The 25,514-nt window shown below is 41.4% G+C and overlaps 1 protein-coding gene and 1 long non-coding RNA gene across 3 annotated transcripts in view; one reads left to right on the top strand and one right to left on the bottom strand.

The window, feature by feature from the left end:
* FBXW7 (F-box and WD repeat domain containing 7) overlaps positions 1-25,514 on the top strand; it is a 180,081-nt gene that overhangs the window by 121,832 nt on the left and 32,735 nt on the right. Inside the window, exon 1 of one of the 2 annotated variants that reach the window (XM_048303625.1) lies at positions 25,027-25,201. The exons of the other annotated variant lie outside the window; for it this stretch is intronic. Within the exon in view, the coding sequence (XP_048159582.1) occupies positions 25,043-25,201 (159 nt within the window). The 5' untranslated portion in view covers positions 25,027-25,042. Of the gene's footprint in view, positions 1-25,026; positions 25,202-25,514 lie in introns of those variants that run through there. 2 annotated transcript variants of the gene reach the window in all.
* Positions 18,027-25,157, bottom strand: LOC125325948. The gene is made up of 2 exons (XR_007203625.1): positions 25,070-25,157; positions 18,027-23,825 (listed from the first exon to the last, which is right to left on the bottom strand). It is a non-coding gene; the product is annotated as an uncharacterized LOC125325948 (long non-coding RNA).

The raw sequence follows: 25,514 nt of genomic DNA, 5'->3' as shown, positions 1-25,514 counted from the left end.
TTCCACATATACCTGGAACCTTATCAGCTCAACATTTTGGTCTCCTCCCTTTCCCCCATCCCAGCTGTATTATTTGGGGTAGTGAAAGATACTGCCACTACCCGTAAACCTTCCTTTACTGATAATAAGGAGGCGTGGTTCATTTGCAGATGTTGGTCCTGCAGCACAGCAAACGGTTGTAGTGTGTAAAGCCAGTGCCTGGCAGTGAGAAGACAACCTCTTATTCCAGACCAGTTACCAGATGTATGTACAATTTAGGCCAGATTTTTGTGTTCTTGAGAGAAGAAATCGAGATCCTTTTTACCTACTTAACTGTTGACCAGGGTTTTATTTCAAGAAGAGTTACAAAACATTAAGAGATTTTGAAGAAAAGCACTGTTCAGCTGCAAAATACCATTACTTATCTATGGTGTGAGCTAACACTTGGAAAATGTGATGTGAGGAGTTCTGCTTTGAATGAGTTAGTGATCACATTCTAAATTACATTGAGGACATCGAAGATTTAAGCACAGTTTTATATATGTTTTGAGTTGCAAGTTAAATGCTGTTCACTGGTTAGCTTCCACATCTGAAGCACATTCACTCTGTGTTTGTCAAGAGTGAAGTGGGGAATTCACTAACTGCAACTTCTTCAAGCTCTTTAAATCAAATGTAATTTATTAGAATTTTTGATGTGCACTGAAGTACAGCAAAAAAAGTAATGGCCAAAGTAAGAGCCTGTTGTGATAGCTACTGCAGCAGGGATAGGTCCCCTCCACCCCCTGACTTTATAAACTCTAGCACTTGGCTTTCACACATCTGCCTCCAAATGCAGTTACACGAAAGTACAAGAAGAGGTTATGAACAGCTGTTGTCTTCTGAATCCAGCTGTGCTGCCTGGAGGCTTTATTTGCACACCTCTGCCTCCAGCCCACCTTCCTGCTTTCTCCCTCTTTTTACAGTACTGCCTAGTATGCCAGAAGTTACTTCCTTCCTTCAGCTTTGCTGGCAGATGGATCCTATAAATGATCTAACTTGCTTTAGGCAAAGTTAGTTAAGTTTAAAAGGCTGTCAAAAGTGATTTAAGCTACCTGGAAAATGTTTTGCATCAAGAAGATCAAAGAGCAGCAGAGCTCTAAGGTCAGTAACCTCTTGCAGAAAGGTGGTAGAATACCCAGGGGTTAAACTTCTTTAACTGGCCAAGTGAACATGTGTCTGTGGTGCATGAAGAGCAGATGTAAGAGCTGCTGTCACTGTAAAGGCCCTCCTGCAACTGCCTGTGCTAGTATCACTACTTTGATTAAAAATCACATGCTGGAGGTTGTAGACAGAAGTTCGCTTGGCTAAAATCCATGCCACTGGAAACCTTCATCTCCCCCAAGCAAGTTCCTATTGCCCCTTTGGTGGTAATTATGGTCTCACTGGAGCCAGCAGAGCTCCCACACTGGATGTGGAGCAGTCAGCCAGAAAAGCTTAGCCAGTTTAAATGGGTGATTTGCACTAACCCAGCTAATTTCACATAAAGTGGATTTATTGTTCCTTTGGTTCTGCAGTGGGGACAGTAGCATCTTCTGTTGTCACAGTTAAACATAGGGGAGCCATGGTAAAAAGGCTGCGTGGTGTCCACGTGTGACAAGTTGGCAGCTCCTTGAGTAAGGACCCTACTCAGCACTGTGCCCAACCTTTTTAGGTTTCCTGGGAGGTGGCTTGATGAGTAGAGATGAACAAAAGGCTCTGTGAGTATATTTCAGAAGTCCTTTTAGCTAAATTAAGGACAACTGTGAATTATTGTGCCAGTTTGTTCTTCCATAGCAGAAAGTACTAGACACTTTTCAGGCTGTGGATAGGTGGTAACGCGGAACTTATCATCCAAGTCTGGATGTTTTTAAGCATCATGTAACTTCGATGTTAATTTGAATTAAGTTGTGTAAAACTAATTCAGTGGGAGTGTTTGGATGGTAAATAACTTAAGCTTTTGCTGTAAAAGAAGTCAGTGCATAGGTAAGTTTTTCATACTAAATACAAAATTATTAAATTTGTGGTACAAGTTAGAATCTTCCAGATCTATGATGTCATCTTTGTATTTGTAGTAGGGAATCTCAAATGACTGAGATTTGTGAAAAGCAAGTTACATCTTTAAAGTCTGAGAATTGCCTCTGAAAACCTTTTGTATGTTCCTACCTTAAATATTTTGAAAAATGTACAGAATTCCTTTGCATTGTAATTTTTATAGGTGTATTGTTTGTACTTTCCACATTATTTAAAAAATAAAGCATGCAACGACTAATGTTTACCTAATGGCTAATAAACATTTGGTGCTCAGAACAGATGTACAGGTTTGAATGGACTCAGAGATCTCCAGCTATCTATCTTTGCCTGTTACACTGTCTACACATGAGTTTTGTGATAAAATTTGTGGCAGGATCTAAAGTGCCCATAAGGTAATAGATGCTTTAAAAGCTACAAGAAATTTTCCTATTAAGCAAACGGAGAGCGGACACCACTGTGGATGAAATAGAATTAAGCTTCATCCAAAACCTCATCCCACTAAAGATATTTTATACTGATTTGTTTCAAAAAAGTTCATAATAAAACCTTCAGTGAACTGAAAACAGTGGAGAAATCAATGTAATGAGCAATCAACATCTGAAGCAACTGACTGGCAATGAGAACACATCAAAGACAGTTTTCAGAGAAAGGGTGGAAATTACTGAAACTTTGCAGTGTTTAGAGACATTGTGGTTCTGTCTTCATCATGATGAGGTCCTGGATCTCCTGTACTGGTTGCTTCATTGTGTTTGCAATCTGTGGGCAAAACCTAATTGTCAGTTGCTGACAGCAGAGAATGTCCTCTTGAAGTTTTTTGCTTCTGTGAAAAGATTTTCTGCTTCCCTAGTAAAAGACAGACTTTTAGCTCAATTTTTCTGTTGGGAGTATTTCTGCCTTGGAGAGCTCTGCTGATTAGCCTTCAGTGCTCATCAGCCTTCAAAGCTCATCAGGGATTTGGACAAATGATCCAAACCAGTGAAGTTATCCAGTTTAAAAAAAATCACTCCTGTATCCCTGGAACCTGTTTTAACAGCTGCACTTTAAACTCAAGAGCTCAGTGAAACTTCAAGAGGAATAGTTTTTGACGCTTAATATTAATTAGGAAACCTTCTCCAAAAAATGGGGCAAATTAAAATAATTAGGAAATTATTGTGGTGTTGGCCCTTTGTGTGTGTTGATGAAACACAAGCATAATGAGGTGTATGGCAGGTGGAAATACCATAAGGCAAGATATACCTGCAACAGCGTAAAAGTCCTGCAGGAAGATGGTTGATAGCTTTATTCACCAACCTTGCAGTAATCCACTTTGCTGACATGTGCCCTTCTCTAGTTTTACATTGGTGCCACTCTTCAATTTTACTCGTTGAGTCACCAAGCAGCTGTCCATAAGTTTGTTTAAATAAAGTTCTTGGATGTTATCCTGGAAATATATTATGTAAAGCAGTGCAGAAGTCACAGGTGCTATATTTTTATTTTCTTCCAGTCTTGAGTTATCCCTGGGAGTATGTTCAGGTTACAAAGGATCTTATGTAAAAATTCAGAATGGAATTATACAGCATATTGCTATAAAGTCTCTCCAGGAAGTCTTTTAGCGTAATCCCAACCCGTCTCTTGTTCTCTTATGGTGTGTATGATTAGTGACCGTTAAAGTAACTTCTATTGCTGCATCCTACATTTGGTTTTGGGAGGGAGGGAAGTCCTAATTCACATTAGTTTTGTACATGTGTGAGTGGAAAACTGAATCAAATGGATGCATTTTTTCAGCCTATCATGGTTTCCAGTAAGTGGGGTGGTGTCAAATACAGTGTCAAAGAAGTCAGCCTGGAGGCCTCCATTGAAAAAGAAAACCACAGGGAGTGAGTTATTCTCTGAGAATAATGTTGATAAAAGAATTGAAAATGGCCTTAATTCAAGATAGGAATTGCAAAGAAACAAATACCCTATGCCATCTGAAGACAATATGAGAAATACAAAGATATCCCCCATTTGTGAAACAGACAGACAAATTATTATGACAGATGTCAGCTGTGAATAATGGAAAGCACTTATTCTGGTCCATGTGAGTTTAGGCAGTGTGTACCAGGACAAGTGAGAGTACAGCCTCCATTGGCTACAATGCAGGGAGACACTGAGGTCTTGAAACTATGGCTAATAGATTTATTCTGGTCAGCTGAAAACATCATCTGATGAGGAATTTGTAAGTAATAACCGTCATGGGTTCAGCTATTTCCAAGGCAGGAAGATAGTCACCTTCCTCTTGGTGACAGAAATTTCCTATTGCAGAGTGTGCTCTAAATCAGATGAGAAATGTGCATCAGACAGCATGGTTTACCAGGCAGAAATTGAATTTTGGGGTGACACCTGGGCTGTGGGTACCCATCCTCCCTGGTAATTCACTCCATAGGCTGTTGGTTGACCTTTTTACATCTGGGGAATGGGCAAGGGGCGGCAATAAGATGATGATGATGATGATGATGAGAGCTGTCTCACAAAGCTGGCAATAATCTAGGTGCAATATGTCATTTTTCAGAGCAGGACTAACACAGACAACTGCTATTCAGGCTGATGAAGATGGTGGTGAACTAGCTTCATTTTTCTGCCTCACCAGTCAGATCTGTTATTTCAAGGTTCTTTTCAGTGCCATCAGATTCAAAATGGTGATTAACATTTGGACATGCCAATGTTCTTTTGCCTACACTTGGGGAACACAAAAGAATGCTCAGTTTAATTGCAGTAAGTTCTTTCAGAAGGGATGTAAGAAGTCAAAGTTCTTCACTCATGTATTTCTCAGCAAAAATCAGGATGGACACTTTTGGAGATCTTAATGTGAACTGTTTTCCTTTCTCCCTCTGTGAGGACCAGTGCAACAGTAGGACTGCATTTTCAGTTGTTCCAGCACAACACCAGTTGATTCTCTGTGGGAGTTGTCCTGTTTCTTATCCATTAAAGCAGACCCCTTAATAGCTCCTATCACAGCCAGGCAAGCTTTAAAAGTTCAGAGCGTCTCTTATGAGACTTGGTATTACACATCTAATTCAGACAAGTATGTCTTGCAATCACTATTGCATTGTTTCCAAAGAAAATACAAGAATTATCCTTTCCTCTCTGACGCATCAAAGCCCAGCTCGTAGGAGAGCTAAATCTTCTGGCAAGAAAGTTGTGGTAAGATTTGCTATTCAGCTCTGCAACAGCCAGTGTGCAAAAGCTGACTAAATACCATTGGATTGGCTGTAACATTTAGCTGTGTATTCTTGACAGACTTTTTCTCTTTGATCTGTTCCCTCTACAAGGGGAACTGCATAGCTTGTATACAATCTTTATGATGCTTTTGGTTACTGAAGCTCAGAGAGTGATTCTTTTTTTCTATAGTAAGTGGGAAGAACTACTATTGTCACCATCTGTAGACAGTAGGATGAGTAAAAAAAGGAATTTGAGTAACAAGTTTCCAGATGTGGTCTTATTGTAAAAAGAGGGTCCATCCAAAATACATTGAGAAATCAATATTAGAAGTTTGGTTCTGCTTTGTCTGAAGATGTTATCAGTGCTATGAAAAATAAGTGGGGGAATTTTAGCCTGCAGGTTAGGATATAGTTAACCTTGACTGCAGAAATGGTCACATGGTGGGAGTTCCAGAGAGCAGGACAAATGCATCTTTGATGCTGGCTCTGGTTTGCCTGTAGTTTCCATCTTCCATCTGGCATTGATAGCACCCCCTTAGGTAGGAAGGTGGAAGCAGGACCACCCCAGTCGGCTCTGCTGTTTTTAACATCAATATTGGACAGACCTCAGAGTTTGGAGGCATGGGCTTTGGCCTGTAAAGGGGAGAAGCTTTGAGACCAAAACAGAGATTTTGCAGCTTGTTTTCCCCTGTTTGAGTTTAAGCAGAGTTGCAACTACACAGGAGAACCCAGTCTGCTGTCTTCTGTCCCTCTTGTAGTGGTGACGCATGATGTTGGCCACGGATTTGTTTTGTGATGAGAGCCACTAAATTTTTAAAAATCTTCATTCTCTAGAAGTGTATGCAAGATCTGAAGCTGTATTTTAAAAGAAAAATGCCTTTTTAATTAAAAAGTAAAGTTATAATAATGACTTTCTGGTTGGCAAATAACTGATTTACATCAAGCCCCAACTTAAAACATAGTACTTAGAGCACCATGAATACAAAATTCTATCCTTTCTTATCCCATGTGTAGGAGGAATCCATCACAATTGCAGATACGATGAAGCAGTGGATTTTGACATTTTATTAAAGTTTGGACATGTAATCACTCTTCAGTGTTCTGTTCAAAGGAGCCTCAGCAGAAAATAGCATAAAATTACCATGCACTGATAATGGAGAGAAGCACCGAACTTCAGATTTACGCTCTCATTACTTGTTCCATCACATTCTCGGTTCTTTGTTGTGTTGGCTTTATGGCTTCTGGTGTTCTGAGAGTAAGGTTCCTGTTCATTTTTGGAACTCTAAAAGGATATAAATTATAATGGCTGAATTCCAATATGACATGGGTTAACAAAAATATGGAAGTTCTTTACTCTCAACTCTCAAAAGCAAAGCTGATTTATTTTCCTACTGTTTTCTTTTGATTTCTTTTCCAAACATACAAGAAAAGTTAACTCTGACAGTTGAGGTAGATGTTGTGTTGTATTTTCCTGTGGTAAAGTTCCTATATATTTTTTAAATATTAGCATTTAAATTCTGGACTCTGATTATAAACAAAGTCACTTTCTTTTGTAAACTTACTTTTGTAATTACTATCATGAGGATTTTGCATATTAATATTTGTGTAAGTTGCCTTTTTCAAACATCTTAGCACGAGAAACTCAGCTAAAATGGAAAGAAAATTGTTTATGGGGAGAGAGAAACTTTCAAGAGAAGTCTACCATGTTTAAAGAAAAATATGTTTTTACTGATAAAAGAATTATTAAATAAATCCAATAGGTTCAGGTAAGTAATAACTTTTCACCTCTTGCAACTGCTGCAACAAACAAAAAAATAGTTTAGTATTATGACTGATAAAATAGGTGGGAAAGAAATTGCCTGGTCTGTTTATTTACCAGTGAGCAGAAAAAAGGAAAAAAAAAAAAACAGGTATTCAAACAGAAGTTTAAAAAAAGAGACACAGAGAAAGAGAGAAGCTTGTAAACTCTTTGTACCATCTTTGACTTTGTACTTTTTTGCATATTTGAACTTTGCCTTCCAGGATTTTTTCATATTGCAGGTTTCTGTGCATGACTGGATTTCTTAAACACCTTGCAGATACAGCCTTTAAAGGTGTCCTCCAGGTCAGTTAGCAGATGGTCTCAACTTCTGTAAACAGATTAGGCTTTGTTGAATTTTTTTGGTTTTTGAGGGCCTTTTTTTGGGGGGGGGGGGGGGGCGGGTATTGTCTTCTGTGACAGCTTGTACTCTTTCAGGCAAATCACATGGTAGGTACATGGATGATGACTATGCTTTCATGATAGCACACAGAGGTCTTCTGGTTAGACAAAAAAGCGAGCATGGTTGCTTCTGCCAGAGTACTTTTCACAGAAGTGATGATCTCTTGTGTAGTAACTTTGCTGATGTAACCATAAAGTCCTATGGCTTGGAAAATTCTAATTTTACCTGCTATCTCTCTGCTAACCAAACCCTTCACTTGGTTACAGCTCAGGTGGGCAAGGAGCACTTTTGTTGGCAAAGAGTTCAGTCTTAGCAAGAAGCTGTAGCAACTTAAGGTACTATTTTATCCAGCTGTTTCTGGGTACTTTGCTCCCATGGCACAACTGGTAGAAGGAATATGCTAGCGATCCACAACCACATAGCTGCAAAATCCTGGAGTTTAGTTTACACCACTGCAGTCACTGATAAACACGTGTTGAATTCTTACAGATTGTTTGCCTAGGTAAGCTCAGGTAAACATCCCCTCTGTTTAAGGGAAATGCCCTCTCAAATCTGACGGCAGTGTTGTTTGTCTAAATGAAATATTTTAAATAGTAAGGCTCTGCCAGCCTGACTTGTTTGATTGGAGTGGATTAGGTTGGGCTGTTTGTATAAGAGGTGATTTGCAGGTGGGTGCAGGGGGCTGCAGAGGAAAGGAAGAGTGACAGACGACAGGCAAAGCCTGTTACCCCCTGGGGCACGGTGGGCACTGCTTGCACTGGTGCAGCAGAACTAAGTGTCAGCCTGGAGGGTAGTCACAGTCCTAGAGAGGCTCTGTTGTCATCAGTACAGCAGGAGCAAGGGCTCTGTTATAAAATTGTCTTGTGAATTGGTGTGGCAGTGTGAGGTCTGTGGAAAGTAGTGAAAAAAAAAGTGTGATTTGAATGTATTGTAGATATTTCATCAGTGGGTTTGGAGAACACACCCTCACTAATAAAAGTCAGTTGGTTTTGAAGTTGAAACTTATGTGAGTACAAATGCATGTTATGAATAATGTCTGAGCAGAATGATTTCACTGGGAGACTATCCATTTGGTGAAACCAAAACCACCTCCAAAATACATCAATAAAATTTACTGGAGTTTGTTTCTCTGGTCTATCATTTTATGCCTGCAGAATAAAAGTGCAGTTTCATTTAGTTGTCCTGACTGATAGTAAGAGAATCATTGTGGAGTGGGCTTCAGAGCATGTAATCAAGGGTTTCTGAAAAGTTTATGCTTTATCTGCTAGTAGTATTAAACCTCTTGCTGCTGTTTCTCGCTGCTTCTCCAACCTGTCTCATACACTGAGAAAGCAAGGGGCCATGAATCCAAGCCTTCACTTCGACCAGCTGCTGTTAGCTGTGTGCAAGCTGACGCCATGTATATTTACTAACATGTAATTCTTAGCAGTACTTAGACCTCCGGCATATCTATCCTCTAGTTAGGTTACTACAGTTTTCCCTTCACAGGGCTAAGATGTTGCACTAAGTCACATGTAGCAACACTAGAAACAGAACTCATGATACCTTTTAAAAAAAGAAAAAGATAAATTAAGGATTATTTATTCAACTAACTTGTCTTTTGAACTGAATAATGAAAATGTGTTTTAGCAATGCTGTTTGTGTATCTGTCTATTGAAAACACATATGGAACAGATGACTTGGCATGTCCCATCTCACAATAGGGGATTTTAGTGTGTATATGTGTGAATGAGCTGGGACTGCCTGTACAGGAGAAGCTCCCGTAACTGCAACAGTGGATAGCAAACACAACTGAATTTCATGACAGATATCTTGATGTTGGATTAAGTCAATTGCCTCTAGAATTTCTCAAAGAAAGCTGCTCTTGAAGTCAGGTATGCCATTCCTCGCAGGTGTTGGATTTGGGAGGTTTTAATGGTTAAAGCAGCAGTAATATGGGATTATAAAGTGTTGGGCCAAATCCTGGCAGTACCGTGAGGCCCCAGTGAATTCAGATCACTTATCCTACCGATAGGGAATCTGATGTAATTTGGCTTCTGTGATTCTGACCATTTGGTACTGTGAACATGTCATCTTCCAGCTCAGCTAAGTTGGCTGGATAAGCTGCCATGCTTTGGGCTACTTGCAGGTATTTGTCATGCATCCTGCCAGCAGACTTCTGCTGTTTCAAATCTGCCACTTAAGCTGCTCATGTCATCACTTCTTAGCCTGTTTAAGGGGAAAAACGTGCATTTATTGCCAAAGATCTACTACTATATATAGTTGTATAAGCCAATTTAGCTCACTGACTGAAATCTGTTAAGGAGGGGAGAGTAATCTCTTCTGGTATAGCTATATCCAGCAGAGAATATGCCCATGGCTTGCCATTTCAAGAGCTGATTTTGACAAGTTTGTTTCAGAAAAGCTTATGAAGGGTATGCTGTCTTACAGTGAAGACTATCTGTGGAGAGGTGTGGGCATTTGCTTCTGGAGCAGATGGGCCTCTGATCTAGAATTGTTCTTGATGTAAAGCATGTTTGGTTCTCAGTGCTCTTCTTCACATAGATTTGAAGATGGGATTTGAACTGGTAAAGGCACAGTATCCCTCTCTTCTGAAAGATTTATTTCCTTGTCAACTGTGGTTTTCTACTGATGTTACCTAAAGTCATCCTCTCTGCTCTGTATAGATGCATTGGTGTGGAGAATGTGGGCTTGCAGACTTGGTGTTCCCAGCCATAGCCCCAGAGTTTGTTTACAACCAAAAGGTGGGAATGGCAACATACAGAAGGACTCTTGATTTCTAGCCAAGTTTTTAGCCTGTTTCACCTCTAGGTTAAGCCCTCAGCTTGTGAGCCCCTTGCTGCATTTGGTCCCTTTGAGCTGGGGTCTTTACCATAACTCTGAGTAGTTCTTACTTTGAAAGGGCAATCATATTATGAGGAATATTGATGTTATTTGACAAACCTTTGTTACACACATTGAGCTGTCTGTTCTCTTCCTTTCCAGCTGCAAGATCGCTCCGAAAAGTGCTAACAAATTAGGAGCTTCTTGAAATTAGCTTAGCATGAAGAAGCAAATATACTCAATTCAGTTACTGGTTTAATGCAGATCAAGATAATATTCTCACCTCATTCCCAAAGGCCCCTAAAGGAATAGTGCAATTCCATGCTGGCATCCATACAGATAAAAGGTAGTATAACTGCATTATTTGGAAACTAATGCAAGCTACTCCTCTTTTCCCTTTCATTTAAAAACATTTTAAAGACAGTAATGCTGCAGGGAGGGAGGCTTAACATCTGAGCACTGGGAAATTTTTTCTTAGTTGTCTGTTCTTCCAGAATATTTCTGAGAACTGTGGTTTTGTTTCGGGGAAATGAAAAGTTGGAGGAACTGCTAGAAGGTTTAGAAAGACCTGTCAGGGGCATAAAATGATTCATTTGCATTCCTGAAATTCTTGTGTTGTCTGGAAGAAATTAGTTGATAATTTCTTCTAGACTGAGGTTTTGGTTGGGCAGGACCGGATTTATTCAGATGTAGATGTTATTGCTCAGACTTCTGTTAGAGAGTGTAAGCTGGAGAGTGTAAGTGATAGTGGCCCAGCTGGATGAAACTGCAGCAGCCTTTGACTCACTTGTTGACACCGTCAGCTGGCTGGTTGCATGGTGGAGTCTTGTTTGGAGACCAGTTACACATTCTGTTTCAGGGGCTGAGTCAGTACCTCAGTAGTGAGAAAAGATGCAGGGTATATGAACCACTCCTTGGGATCTTTCTAGGTGTCACATACCCTTGAGCACAAATTCTCCCCAAGAGCTGAAGACACTTTGATTGCTTATTTGTATATTTAGGTAGCTATAAAACCAGACAAATATTAACTGCCAGTTGCAGATATAGAAAATACCCTTCCAGATGATCAAGAAGGTTGGATTTGGTATGCTGGTTGTTCTCACAGCCTTTATGACTGCTCCTTAGCCTGGTATCCCCATTCTTGTACTTGGGCATCTGCTAAACTTTCAAGTTAAGAGTTCCACTTTCTGTTGCAACAAAAAAAGTATAGTTTTTGTGGAGGTGAAGGGGGTATTATGATTGTTTTTCAAACCTTTTTTTTTAATTCTGAGATGAGATTTCTTTTGGTACAGCCGTCTCTTTAACCTCAGTGTACACTGCCTCTGCTTAGAAAATAGTGTTAGTATCACAGCTCTTCAAAACAGTTGCCTTTTAGATTGTAATAGATGTCCCCTGGAAATTGGAAATGGGAAATGAATTGGATTTTCTGTGTCTTGGAACTGTTGACCCATGCTTTAGATCAATGCAGGCTCTGGCTGAGTCTTCCTCTTTTTTCTTTTCCATGTTTATCCTGTAGTGCTGAACAGCGAACCCAGCATACTAGTCACGTTTCTGTAGCTGCTTTCAGAGAGCCACACAAAGCTGCCAGCTGTCTACCTGCTGTAAAAGCAAAAACCCACCATTCCTAAACTAGATGCACATAATATGGTAACATAACCAGCTATCATGAACGGGAAAGTGAACAAATCCCAGTTAGTGTTAATGTTCTTGCTTCTCAGTATGTACACCTGCTGAGTCACATTTAACTTTCCTATGTCATATGGCAAATTAAGTACGTAACGTTTTTTCCCTTGGTATTTTGCATACAGAAACACAAAGCTTATGCAGGTTTTCTCAGGGATACTACCCTGAGAGCACCTATTGTGCTCTTCAGGACTGAGTAGCCCACACATCTTGCCATGGATGTGAGGCTTGTCTGTCTCAAAGGAAGAGAATTTCGGAGGGCTCTTTGAAGGACTGTGCTGATAAGGAGGCTGACATCCCTATCTTAAGTTGAAATGTACCTTATTGTTTTAGCTTTTAGTCGTCACTACCTAAAATGCCTGAATTACAGGGAAGGTTAGTATCTTCTGCTGTCTTTTCCGTGACAGGTTGATTGCTCAGGCTAAACTTGAGGCTGTTGGATTCCCTTCTTAAACTAGCTGTCCACCAAACCGTCTTTGTATTAATCAGAATTAGTAAGTGTTAGCATACCTTATGTAAGGCACATGAAAAGGCTGTTTCTGCGGTTGTTTTAAAAACTCCAGAGCTTTGCCATATGACTTGTGACCACATAGTGTTCTCATGCTGACTGACTTAGGGTGAACACCTTCATTTTTTTCAGTCTTGCATACCAGAGAATGATGGTTGCTCGGAGCGATGTTGCATGCGAATCCAGAGACCACCCGCTGTTCCTAAACACAGGGAATTAAAATAATTTGTAACCAGGAGAGACTTTGGATGAAGTTTGCCAGAAATCTAGCAGGAACCAGAATAAAAGAGTCCCTAGTATAGGTCAACCAATTCAGCATTTGGAATCAGCATAGCCTAGGAGTTCCTAATCCCTCTGGTGATAGTGGTCTGCCTTCTAATTTTAGTCTCTTTCAGTTTACTTGTAAAGCACAATAGACCAGTGGAAAAAAATCTGCATTTTAAAAAAGTTTTTGAAGAGCAGGCATGAGTCATACCTGTCCCTGCAGGCCGTTAAAAAGCTGCCAACAGTTAGCTGGGAAGAAGTGTATTTAAACTGTGTTCATGCCAATTTAAATCACTTTATTCAAAAGCATGAATGAGGTTGTAGTATTCCATTAAGACTGTTGTTATCAAATTTTAATGAGGAACTATATTTACACAAGCAGCAAATGAGTTCTTCCCAGAATTTTCTTTTTAATCAAATATTCCTAAACATTGTCTATGATTTTACCAGGGACAAAAGTGAACATTTTACAATCTTGTCTAAGTGGGGAAATTCAGCTAACAGCTGGGCTGTGTTTAAATAACTGCATAGAAATTGAAATTTAGGTTCATCAGTGAATGATCTGGTCAGTGGCTCATGGCATGTTTTGTTGAAGGTAGGTAGTAAAATGGGGATTATTAAGATCTGGCCAGTTTTCAAGGCACAGGTTTGTTCTGCGTATGAAATTAGACTAAAGAGAGGAGTCCACGCAATGTGCAAAGCTTGTGTTGAAGGTTAAAATTACAAGGGACCTAACTAACTCTAGTCTGCACTTTGATTTTCTGCCAACTTTCTGATCAAAAAATGAGACTTCACTAAATACCAGACTGCAGGCTGGTGCTCTCATCCTCCTCCCTCCCGCTTCCCTTTCCCACTTCCATTCAGTCTCTCCCTGTCACATCAGCAGGCCTATGACATACAGCAGGGTATTTTTCCATTTCTGTGAGAAAGATTGGCATACATAAACTGGTTTGGCACTGATTGAATATTAGAGATGGAGTATGATAATAAAAAGAAAGTGGGTAAAAAAATCCGTAGAGATTTGTCAGAACATTGCTGGCATTGCTTAAGCAATGTTACAGCTAATAACAAGCTTTAGTAGTTGCTTTCAGCAAAATAAAAGGAATAGGAACTAAGACATATATTTGCACAGGCTTTATTACAGAATCTTAAATCCTTCTTCTCGTGCACTTATTTCAAATAATAGTTTTCAATATTTTGCATTTTTTCCCTCTTAACTTTATAATAGTTTTAAGATACTTCCCTGTACAACCAACCACATCAGTGACTTGGACTATTCCTAGACATTTTACTTTGTAGCATTTCTTTGGTAAATCAGTAACTTTAGATGGACTACATTTCCTTAAATAATTGGATTTGTGCAATACTGAATCTCCAAAAGTTACAAACTTTAAAACCACGGTTGCCATCTAATTTTGTGGTTGCAAGTGGATGGAACAGCAAACCAAAAAACTTTGAAATCTTTAATTTACTCCATCCTGTCTATAAATAAAGAAATTGTAAGCTTCAAAACCCAGGAGTTTAGCTAACTGTCTTGCTATTTAACCCACAGTGAATGGATTGGTTTAGGGAGTACATCAGTTCCATTTCATTGATCTGGCAAGTTGACAGAAGTTTTTAAATATGTGATGTCTGAGGTTATGTAAAGGTTGCAACATGCAGTTTTCCTTGAGGGTAGAAACCAGGGGTTTTGACTAGTAGTTTTTTTAATTCAAGTAGAAATATTATAGCTTTATAAAGGGACCATAAGCTTTTATTGAACAAAATGCTTTCCCAAAAGAAGCTTAGACATAACAGTGGACAGGTATGGTCATTTTCTTTTTTTATTATGTAGTTCTTAGGTTTTGTACAGGTAGCACTGTTTGAAAATATCTCTGAAACACTGTGAAATGTGCCACCTATTTCGTACTTCTCACATTCTATGAAACATCTGTTACAAAGAGCTGTGCTGGTAAAGCTAGATTCCGTGTAAAAAACCAATTATTAGCAATTGTCATACCTCTCATCTGGATGAGGGACTAGTTACCCTAAATTATGCAGTGCTGTGTTTCTTGTAGAGGCAGGCAAGCATACTGTATGGTTTCTAGACTGGAAGCACCTGTTTGGGGAAGAGTGTTTTTAGATGGGGCAGGTTTGCTGGCCTGCTTCCTCTGCCTGTAGCCCATTTTGACATGCAATTGCACAGCATAAGGTTAATGACAATGGGTTAGCAAGCCTTTAAAGCATCTGGTGTGACCCCGGCATGCCTGGCATTCCTTTCTGCTCTGCAAAGGTTTGGCATCCATCTTCCACTGCAGGAAGAATGTACTCAGGAGAAACCAGCTCACATGGCTCTCCCAGGCCTCTGGACAGGGGAGAGTTGTCATGGCAATAAATCATGAGGGTTCATGGAAGAGGAATAAATCCCCTTCTCTGTGCTCTACCATAGGCATGGGTTGGGTGAGAAAAGGAAGCTGGATCAAGCAGGTATAATGTGCAATTTTCCCTTTTATAGCCACCACTGCCACTTAATGGTAGGGTGCAGAGTGTGTGTCATGGAAAAATGACCATTTCCAGAGACACTCTGAGCTGCAAGGAGTGTGTGTTCTACCAGGTCATACTGCTGAAGGGGGCTGAAGCACTTCTCCTGTGAAGACAGGCTTTGAGAGCTGGGGTTGTTCAGCCTGGACATGAGAAGGCTCCAGGGAGACTTCACTGTGGCCTTTCAATTCCTCAAGAAGGCTTATAAAATAGAGGGAGAGTCACTTTTTATACGAGCAGATAGTGACAGGACAACGGGAAACAGTTTTAAACTGAAAGAGGAGAGATTTTAGGTTAGATGTTTGGAAGAAGTTCTTTACCCAGGGGGTACGGAGGCACCGGAGTAGGTTACTCAGAGAGGTTATGGATGCCCCATCCCTGGAATTATTCAAGGCCAGGTTGGATGAGGCCCTGAGCAACCTGATCTAGTGGGTGGCATTGAAGCCCATGTTGGGGGAGGTTGGAACGAAGTGATCTTGAAGGTCCCTTCCAACCCAGGCTGATACGATTCTGTGACTCTGTGTCCTGCATTCCAGACGTCCCCTGCCTTGTAGATGCTTGAACATTGTATGGAAAAATGCTTGTCCTGAATTCCAGGGAGGGAGAAAACATGGTCGAGGATGGGTAAGGAAAGGAGTTGTAAGTTGGGACAATAAGTCTGGTTAGACTGTGATGCTGTGGAGAGGGCAGGAAGGAGGAAACTACTGGGCCAGAAGATTGATACGGAAAGCACAGGGCAAGGGAATGGAGGACCTTGAGGATGGTGCTTACGGAGAAACAAGGAGGAGGAAAAGATGGAGACAGCCCAGGAAATCCATGCACATTCAACAGAACAATCTCCTCTCCAAAGCTGAGACTCAAGGATCCTGCACTTCTGTTACCAGCAAACTGCCCTGGCACATCGTGTTTCATCTTCCTCTAGTGCTTTTGCATCCTGCTGTATTCCTCACTGCTGGCTACCCACAGTGGTGGGGCATCACTTGGGGGCTCAGGCTGTTCATACCACTGGCTCACTGGACAGGGAGTCAATGCGTTGCCAGATGGTGGGGTGAATTCCCTTCATGCTATAAAAGGGATGCCAGGATGTCATGCCTAAAACTTCGGAATGTTTGCCTGTGCAAACCTGATGCACATGTACAGGTGGATAACACTGTATAATAAATCACAGCCTCAGACGTTGTTTGTTTCCACAGAATCTGTGTCTTATTTGGTATGTACCATGCACAGGGCTGTCTTGGTAAGCAGCTTTTTTTGAGTAGAAGCATCTTATTCCTGTAGTTTCAAATTCTTTTGAATGCTTGGCTTTGTAACCTTTATACCCCCTTTAGGTAAAACAAGTAGGAAAAAAGATTTGACATTTTTAATAGTTTTTTCTTTGCATTCTTCCTAAATCCTTCTGGTTTAATCTGTAATTCCAGGAATTCTTCTGTCTGTAGCCTAAAGACTCACCACTAACCCCTTATCATTCTCATGTACCACAAATGATGACAGAAACTATTTTGTAAATAAATTTGTATAGATTATGCCAGATAAACAAGCACTTCTCTTGGCAATTAAAATTAAGCTATCTCTAAAAAAACAAAAGGAAAACTTAACAGAAAACATCAGTAGATACCAGTCCTCTATTTGTATTCAGTGCAAAGGACAGACATTTTTGGTAAGCCTTCCAAGTCCAAACACACATTTCTTCTTCTGTACAAAGGTGATTTGTCAACCTGCTTATATTTGAGTGAAAACAGTTTGAACACTGGCGTTCAAAAGGCAGAAATGCACACTTCTCCAATTTGGAAACATTCTTGTCAATATAAACAAAACAACTCAGCTCTTTTGTTGAAGTACTGAAAAAAGGAACTGATCCCTATTAATTTTTTTTTGTATTGTGTTTGTCATCTGTTGATCAGCAAGAAGGGCTTCTGCTTTATGTGCCTAAGAACAGTCTCTAGTGCATAGTTTTCTAACTTGATGGACTATTGTCACATGCAGAATCTGTGAAATTACTATAATAGGAATATAAGGTAAAATTATTTAACAAGGAGCCCAGGCAGGTACTGCTGTGTTCATATTGTGCCAGCTGAACACCCTGTGCCCAGGTGGTCTCTGGCTGCTGGTGTGGTGTGTAAGGATATCTGGGAGAAGAGTGGGCCAAGGCAGGAAAGTGGATGGGATGCATGGTGCTAGCTTCCTCCACAGTGCAGTTGTGGGAGCCAGCAGCTTGTAGGGACTGCTCTGCGGGGCCACTCGGGCTTGTCCAGTGTGTAATAAGCAAGGTCATCTCTTCAGGAAGTTTAGGAACGTCCTTTGGTCTCTGAAGCAACCGCTCCTGCGGCTCAGAAGCACAGCCTGGTTCAATGTGAACTTGAGTGATTAGTGCAGCTATTACTGCATCTATAAATAGAATTCATCTTACAATATATTAAGTTTAATGATATAATAAATAGATTACAGTTAACTTTAATAGGAGCACAATGAATGGAGACGCAGTTCTTATGAAGGTCTGCTGCCATTAGTGAATGTTTTGCAAGATGTATTATATGCAATACCTTCTTCTTCCTTTGAAAAATGAATACTCTTACAACACTGTGTAAAAACAAAACTCAAAAAAGCAACTCATAATGTTCCTGTTGCACAGAAAGCAGTGAAGGATGTGAAAGTGCAGGTTGTATTATCAATATTAACTCTGCTCCTTATGAATATGCACTATGAAAAAAAATGTTTATTAGATTATAATATTGCTAGTTTTAAAACAAACTGTATATTTCTGTGTAGGAAACTTGCATGTGGTTATTGTCACAGGGAATTAAAAGCAACAGGAAGCTTAGCTGCACTGATATTTTGTTTTAATTTATCTTTTTCTTTAACAAGAAGAAAAATGCTTTGGGAAGAAAAACGTTCTGTTTTCATTGGTTTTATTCAGTGAAATAATATAGTTCTAATGAGACAAGCTTTCTGGAGTTACAACATGACATGTTTAAAGAAGGTTGGCATTATACCCCCTGCCTCTGGTTCACCTTGTTGTGCTTGTTTTGTGGTAAATCTTTGAGTGTCCATTTCCATTTATCACAGACTGAATTTTTTTTTTCAATGTGGATAAGTTGTTCTGGTAATAACACAGTCCTCTGGGTTGGGAGGACAAAGCCCAAACCCCCCAGTTCCTTGCCTTTGTAGTTTTGTGAGAGTTCAAGGTAAGGTAGCTCTTCTGGGGGCTTGGGGAGGTTAAAAAGGAGAGAGCGGGCTGTACGTCCTGCTATGCAGGCACAGACGTGTGTGTGGCTGGTCAGTGAGGGAGATGAGGAATCTGACCTGGCTGGAAAATAGCCTAGCAAAAAGATGACCCAAGGTCTGTTGCCACCATAGTTGACCACAGAGCCATACAACGAAGGCTGTGGTGGCACCTTAAAAGGCGATGCAAGCATAGAAATGAATGGCCAAGGGCAGCCACAAGTGCAGGAACTGTTTGGTTTTTTTCTTATTCCCAGTGGCTGTGCTGGCTTAAATGCACATGAAACTATAGCTGAGGGAGTGATGGCTCTAGGTGTAAATAATAGGCTTATCCTCTCTGCATGGGACACTCGAGTCATAGTTCCTCGTACCTTTTTCTCAGTGGTGTAGCTGGCTCAAGGAGTTTGTGCCCTGCCTGTGAATTGCTCATTTGCTTCTGCTGGCTCAGTTGTTTGTGAGGGCATGGTGGAAATTTAAACTAGTTGACTAGTTCTAAAAGAAAGAAAAAAGAAAACCCCAAGGGTAAAAACTTTAATCCATCTCTCTTTACCCTGCATCAGTTAATGAATCTGGTTCTCAGGGTGTTTCTACAGATTTGTTCCTGCAGAAATAAGGGCAAGAGCCATTCAGGGACGGGAATGAGCAGGTGAGATTGGGACATCTTTAAGCTGGTGTTATCACCAAGAAAGAGTGCATGGATCTGTTCCCTTCATTAACGGGCGTATGATAGCTTTGGCTGTACTCCTTTAAAATAACCTAAGCATCGAAGCATATGTTGCAAGTTCTGTGCCCAACTACAGGGAACCAGCAAAGAGGACAGGATGTATGACCTTCAGAGGGGAGTTCTGCTCTGCTGGAGACACAGTGATACTGTATTACATTAAGCCTGTCTGTGAAATCTCCCTGCTCTTAAAACATAATATGAAATTTATTAGAAGTATCCAGTGCTGAAGTCTGTTATATACACTTCATGTTTAAACCCTTTTCAAAGCAATTTTTTACAGCCATTAACTAGCACACCTTTTGAATTCTATCACAATGTATTTAGAACTCTATTTTTTTAAAGGCAAGTGTTTGAAGAAAGTGGTTTATAGAAAATCTCTGCTACAGATATATACCTTTGAAATGGTATTTGCAATCAAAGTTCATACTATTCTAACAGGATCAGGATTTATAAATAAATATTAATTGATTTTTTCAGTTGCTACTGATGCCATTTCCTTCCCTGCAGAAACAAAGCTTAAAGTCTCTTTACAATTTTGTTTGACTACAGTACCTTTGCATGGAAATCATAGATAATCATGTGTGGGGAATTTCATTTTGAAAGCAGTCTTCAAAATGCTTTGCCAAGAAACATTATACAGTTAGTGAAACAGTTCGGTATTACCTATCACACTTCATAATACATATTCTCCACTCCACTTAAGTAGGCTTTGGAAGACTTCATGCAACTTAATGTAATGCCTCTCTGTGTCCTTCTTCCCATAATAGAGTTACTCTTGCTTTCACTTCTTCCTCCCAAACCTTAAGTTCATCAATACTACAAAAAGATGTCACTTATCATTAAGCTGCTGATCAGTGCACATTGCAGTGTCCAGAATTGCTTGTACTTCACTTGAACAGCGCAAGATCATACGTTTAAATTTATTCCTGTAACTGTGTTGAGGCAAACATGCAGTAGTGAACCTTTCGAAGCTTGCTGCAGGCATTATAAATAAATTGAGCAGAAATGCCTCTATCTGAACTGCTTCCAGGGAGCCAAGTTGCCTTTGTTCTTCCCTCATAGTTGGAATGCAGCAGCTGTTGGTCACAAACTGGTGCAACTAAATTCATTTCTTCAAGTCTTTTCTGCTGCATCGATACTAATCATATATTCTACACAGTTACACCTGTGTGATAGGTGCATCATACACTGTACCCTTGAACTTTGTTAGCCAAATACCAGTTTTCCTTAACTGGGGAGTGTGCTAAACCTTTGTCTCACCCCATAGATCTGGAATTTACCCATAAAATAATTCCAGCTCAGCACCTAGGACGCTAATAAATCTCAAATCTATAGCCTGTAAGGCTGCTGCCTAGCCCAAACTGAACTAGGAGAAACCGTGAGAACATGGGACTTCTATGATCCCCGTGGGTCACTTGTTTAATTTCATAATAGTTCAAAAGGAAAAAGATCTGACAATAATAGCAGTGCCTTTTTGTAGTGGAAAGGCCCACCCTGAACTACTTTGGAACATGTTAAACACTTGCTATCATATTAAATATTTTTCTCCTTTTCTGAGACCTTATCCGTGTTGGACTGTAGCATGTGCCTTTCTCATTGACTGAATGGGAACTTAGGCTTTTAAATGTAGGTGTCCTGAACTAAGCTGTAGTTAAATGTCTAAAGCAGATGGCAGAAGTACCTCTCTGTGGGGCCAGATTCTTGCCTGAATGGGAGCATTTGGCAAATTAAATGAAGTATGTAGTTGGATGAATAGGTCGAATATAGAAGACAAAGTCCTGGCTGCTGCAGCTGCCCAAACTAGATTACCAAGCAGAAGGGGAGTGTGTAAAGCCTAAGTGGATCCAAATTTGAGAAAGGGAAAATCAACTAAGCATGACCGTTCTTCCCGGGTCATCTTCACTGTGTCCAGGGCAAATCTTGCGCAGCTAAGGATTTGGCCCCTCCCAATTAGGATGTTTGGTTTCCTGGATAGAAAAACCCCGCAATCCTATTAGACAACACACAAAAATCCCTCTGAAATGTTTCTAAAGGAGTCAGTCTGCTAAGCGTCTGCTAAATGTGCAGAGTACACAGAATCCCTTCTGGCACTGTCTTGAATGATGCATTTACCAATATTAATGGAGATACCAAACCATATTGCTCTGCAGTTCCTCCTGCACACATTATGCTCCTGACACACATATGTGTGTATGTGAAATGCCAATTATGGTTTTTGCATTCCCTGGTTTAAGCACCAGTGTTTTTTCAAAATGCTGACTGGTCATTACCAAGCCAGACCATCCTGTGGTCTCCTCACTCAAAAATGTTTCTCCAACTAAAAGAAAAACAACAAAAAATGTTGTTTCTTTGGTCTGTTGCACTGTAATCTCCGTTCTTCTGGGGATTATATAGCTCTGCGGGTGATTTCTGTAATTCATTCTAGTCTTTCATTAGAAGTAATAGACGGTCTTAATTACAGCATGCCACATGACAAACTGGTAAAGGTGCTAGAAATGTTGCCAACAGGAAAAGAATTGGATGCTGTGAATTTTTTTTAATTAAGAGTTGGCAGTACTGACGGGAAATAAGATTGGACTTGTGTCCACTGAAAACGATGTAATTTTGGTGTAGACATTTTTCTAAATGTCAAGAATTGTATGTTGTTTGTGGTTTTAAGAACTTGAAAAATTATCTCCAGCTTAAACAAAATAAGACCAACCTTTGAAATTAAATATATACCAAATAGGGAAAGAAACGTGGCAAATTCTGATTTTTCTCTTAACATTGCTTTAAACTGTAGTCTTCTTCAGTGTACCTTAATTTGTGATGAATGTTTACTTTATACCATTAAGTATTCTTGGGGCATTAAGTTACTGTAGCAAATATTATTTCAAATGTTGGTAGAGATGTAAATTAATGCATCATCTTTGCTACTTGCTGTCAGGTTCTTAAAAGCATCTGCAGGGTTGGGGTCTTATTCCTCCGCCCTTGTATTTTCCCACAAGGCACAAAGTGAAGCTGTGTGACCTGAGTCTTCCCAGGTTAGGCAGTTCCACATTACTTTTGCAAAACCTTAATTAATTTCCTACAAGGGAGAGTGTGGTGCATTCATTACACTAAATTCTTCTGAGGACAGGATAGTTCTCAAAGTCAAGGTAGAAAGTCCTTTCTAGACAGGAATTTAGAGTGGGAGTCTGACAGTAGGTGCCCTCAGCCTTTGGTGGAGCATGTTATTCTCCAGGGAGAACCCAGGCTGTGGTCAGGTGTTTTGGGGGAAGAGCAGACACCCAACTTGAGTAATCTTGCAATTTTCCAGAGACTTTCAAACGTAATTTGAGATAGAGGTAGTGTTTCTTTATTTGTGGATAATCAAAAGTGGGACCACTATAGAGAAAAATACTAAAAAAGTCAGAGCCAGAGCCATAACCATGTGCAATATTTGTTTTCTGCTCTGAGAAAGGCGGACTGCTAGATGGAAGATGGTCACTGTTCAAATGTCAAATCTGTCTGTGATATCTGTATCTAAAATTAGGAAAAAATCCAAACCTTTTGTGCAGACTAAATACCTGACATACCAAGTTTTCTACCATTAGCAAAGGATTGTTGGGGTTATTACATGGGTCCTGACTGTAGCAAAGTGATTAGCAGTTAAGTCAGTGGGTTTTTTTACCATGAGAGAATATCTGCCAATCATGATCAAAAGAGAAGTAATCTGCAATAGTAGTACTCCAAAAGAGAGGAAAATAGTAATTTCTAATTATTATTCAACTCATTGACTGCTTAATTCCAAAGCACATTTTGTTCAAAAGATAAATCTAGCCATGCTGTCAGATTACACTTGCCTTTGGGCTGGGGGAGAGGCTAATCCCTGGGGATTTCCTGCCTGTTCTGCTGCTATGCTGAAGCAAGAGTAGCCATCATCCCCCCCTCTGCATCAAGTGCATTCACTGGTGGGAGAAGGGGCAGAGGTAGCTGCAAGCATCACAGGGCATTAGGCAAGCACACGTATAAAGTACTTCTAAGTCCTCACAGCGATAATGTTCAAATTCATTCTTACTCTGATGATTTGAGTATTAATTTGCTTCCTGTGATTATTTAGTGTGTATAGGCAGCCTGTGGCTTTTTTTCCTTCCCCTTTGCATGTGATGTGCTAGCAAAGGAAAGCAGTAATAGTCTCCCGGGATATGTACAGCTCTGTTCATATCTGAGGTATGAAGTCAACTCAAGACCATTTTGTTCTCATAAAATATACAGCACTGCAGTTTAATGGATAATGGCATAAATGCCAAGATGTGATGGGCAGAACCATTTTCACTGGGAGATGAAAAAGACTGTGAGGACTCAGTGCTGGATGGGAGATACATAAAACCACATAGAGGCAGAATCTTGTGTGCTGTGGGGGTAGTGATTTCCCCTTATCTGGGTGTGCTAACACCCACCACACTTAGCTATTGCTAAGTAATAATACATAGGAGTTTTTTTAAAGTACTAATGAGGAAGGTAATGGGTTTTACAGAAAGTATTTCCATTCATTTAGATGTGTGTTCTGTAAAGGTAGAACCTTGTTTGTACTGCTTAGGGCGATAAAGAAGAAGATGGTTTCCCCTCAGGTCAGCAGGAATGGACTGTGCTTCCTTCAGTTTCCTTCTGCATCGGTCCGGAGGGCTGCTGAGCATCTCCAGTTTCCACTGCACCTGGGGAAAATTACAGGGGAATGTTGCAGCTTCAGATCATGTTCAGGGTATGCTCTGTTCTGAACTTGGGCAGAAAACTTTGCAGGAGGGAGAAAAGAAAAAATTCTGAGGTCTCTTGAGTTGTCTTTATAGAAACTAAAAAAATCAAGCTGCCTAGCTGCTGTGCGGGTTCCAGGTGTCTGTCTGAGAGCCCAGCCATATGTCAGGAACTTCAGTGCCCTTGAATCGAACCGTAAGGGTGAACTGGACAGATTTGTTGATGTGAACAATGACAAAAAAAGGAGCGTTCTTTATCAAGTAATTACCAAGGGCTTTCCTTGTGCTTTCGCTTAAATACAGGTGAGAATCCTGCGTAGGATTTGAAGCCCGAGCTAAGATGGCTTGGTGCCGCCCAAGAGCTGCCTTGTACGGGAGAGGGGAGCGTGTGTGCGTCCAGGCGGTTCCAGGTGCGCGGGGAAGGCTGCCTGCCTCCCTGCTGGGGAAACCCCGCTCCTGCCTCAGACAGCTCCGCCGCGGCTCTGCGCTGGATTAGTATTTTAATGTATATTACATAATTGCTGGATTCGGGTCTTTCCTAATCTTCAAAAACCGTTTATTCTATTGTTTAGCCAATAGAGGGTATTTCAGCATCTTTTTCCCTGGCAAAACTGTAGTGCATTTCAAATTATTCTAAAATTACCCGCACTTTTGAAGGACTAATTTGCGTCTGTCTACGGAATGCAGTCATGGACGAGTCCAGCCAGGCCCGCCGAGGGCGATCGTATAATTATAATTTGTGGAAATGAGCTTGTTTTGCACCCGCTTGGAAAACCGTGGAGAGTGTGGCACTGAGGGAACAGAGCGAGGGCTGGGGGCAGCCCCTGCCTCGGAGGCGGTGCGGGAGAAGGAGAGGGGGGGAAAGAGTGAAAGGGGGAAATAGCCCCAAAGCCCCACAGCGCTGGTGATTTTTTTAATTTTTTCCCCCTTTGCGCGGGGTGGGGGCGGTTTCCCGCCGGCGGGGCCCGCGGGTCCCTCCCGGCCGCGCATCCCGCAGTGCCGCGCCGCCGCTGCGGAGGCGGGCGGGGAGGGAGGGACGGGGCGGGCGCGGGGGGCGGGCGGAGGCAGGCGGCGGGCAGGGCGGGCAGGGGGGAGCCGCGCTCCGCGCAGGCAGGGCAGGGCAGGGCCGGGCCAGCCGGGCCGAGCAGCGCCGCCGCCGCCGCCGCCTGCCGTGCCCGAGCATGTCGGCGCGGGAGGCGGTGACCTACCTGCCGGAGAAGGGGCTGTACTGCCAGCGCCTGCCCGGCCGCCGGGCCCGCGGGGCGCCGCCGCCGTCGCGCAAGGGGAAGCGCGCCGACACCATGGGCTTCTACGGCACCCTCAAGATGATCTTCTACAAAGTGAGTGGCTGCCCCCCCCACACCCCCCGCCGCGGGTACGCGGCCGCGGAGGACGGGGGGGACAGGGAGGGGCGGGCGGGGGCCGCGCGTCCTCCGCGCCGGCGGTCCGCGGGCGGAGACGTGCCGGCGGCGGGGGGCTGCCGCCCGGCCGTAGCTGCAGTCAGTGCGCTGCCGGGGAGCGCTGCCAGCGCTTGGTGGCGGGCGGTGATGCGGAATGCAGTTTGCTGCCCCTTCTTTTCATTTTTTAAATTTTTTTAAAAAATTTTTTTGATTTACTGCAGTTTCGGTCATTTTGATAAATAAACGTTGTCTG

Source organism: Corvus hawaiiensis, chromosome 5 (assembly GCF_020740725.1).
Source record: "Corvus hawaiiensis isolate bCorHaw1 chromosome 5, bCorHaw1.pri.cur, whole genome shotgun sequence".
In the NCBI taxonomy this organism is placed as follows: domain Eukaryota; kingdom Metazoa; phylum Chordata; class Aves; order Passeriformes; family Corvidae; genus Corvus; species Corvus hawaiiensis.
Note: the sequence above shows the minus strand (reverse complement) of the source record. Positions and strands in the feature narration are given on the sequence as shown.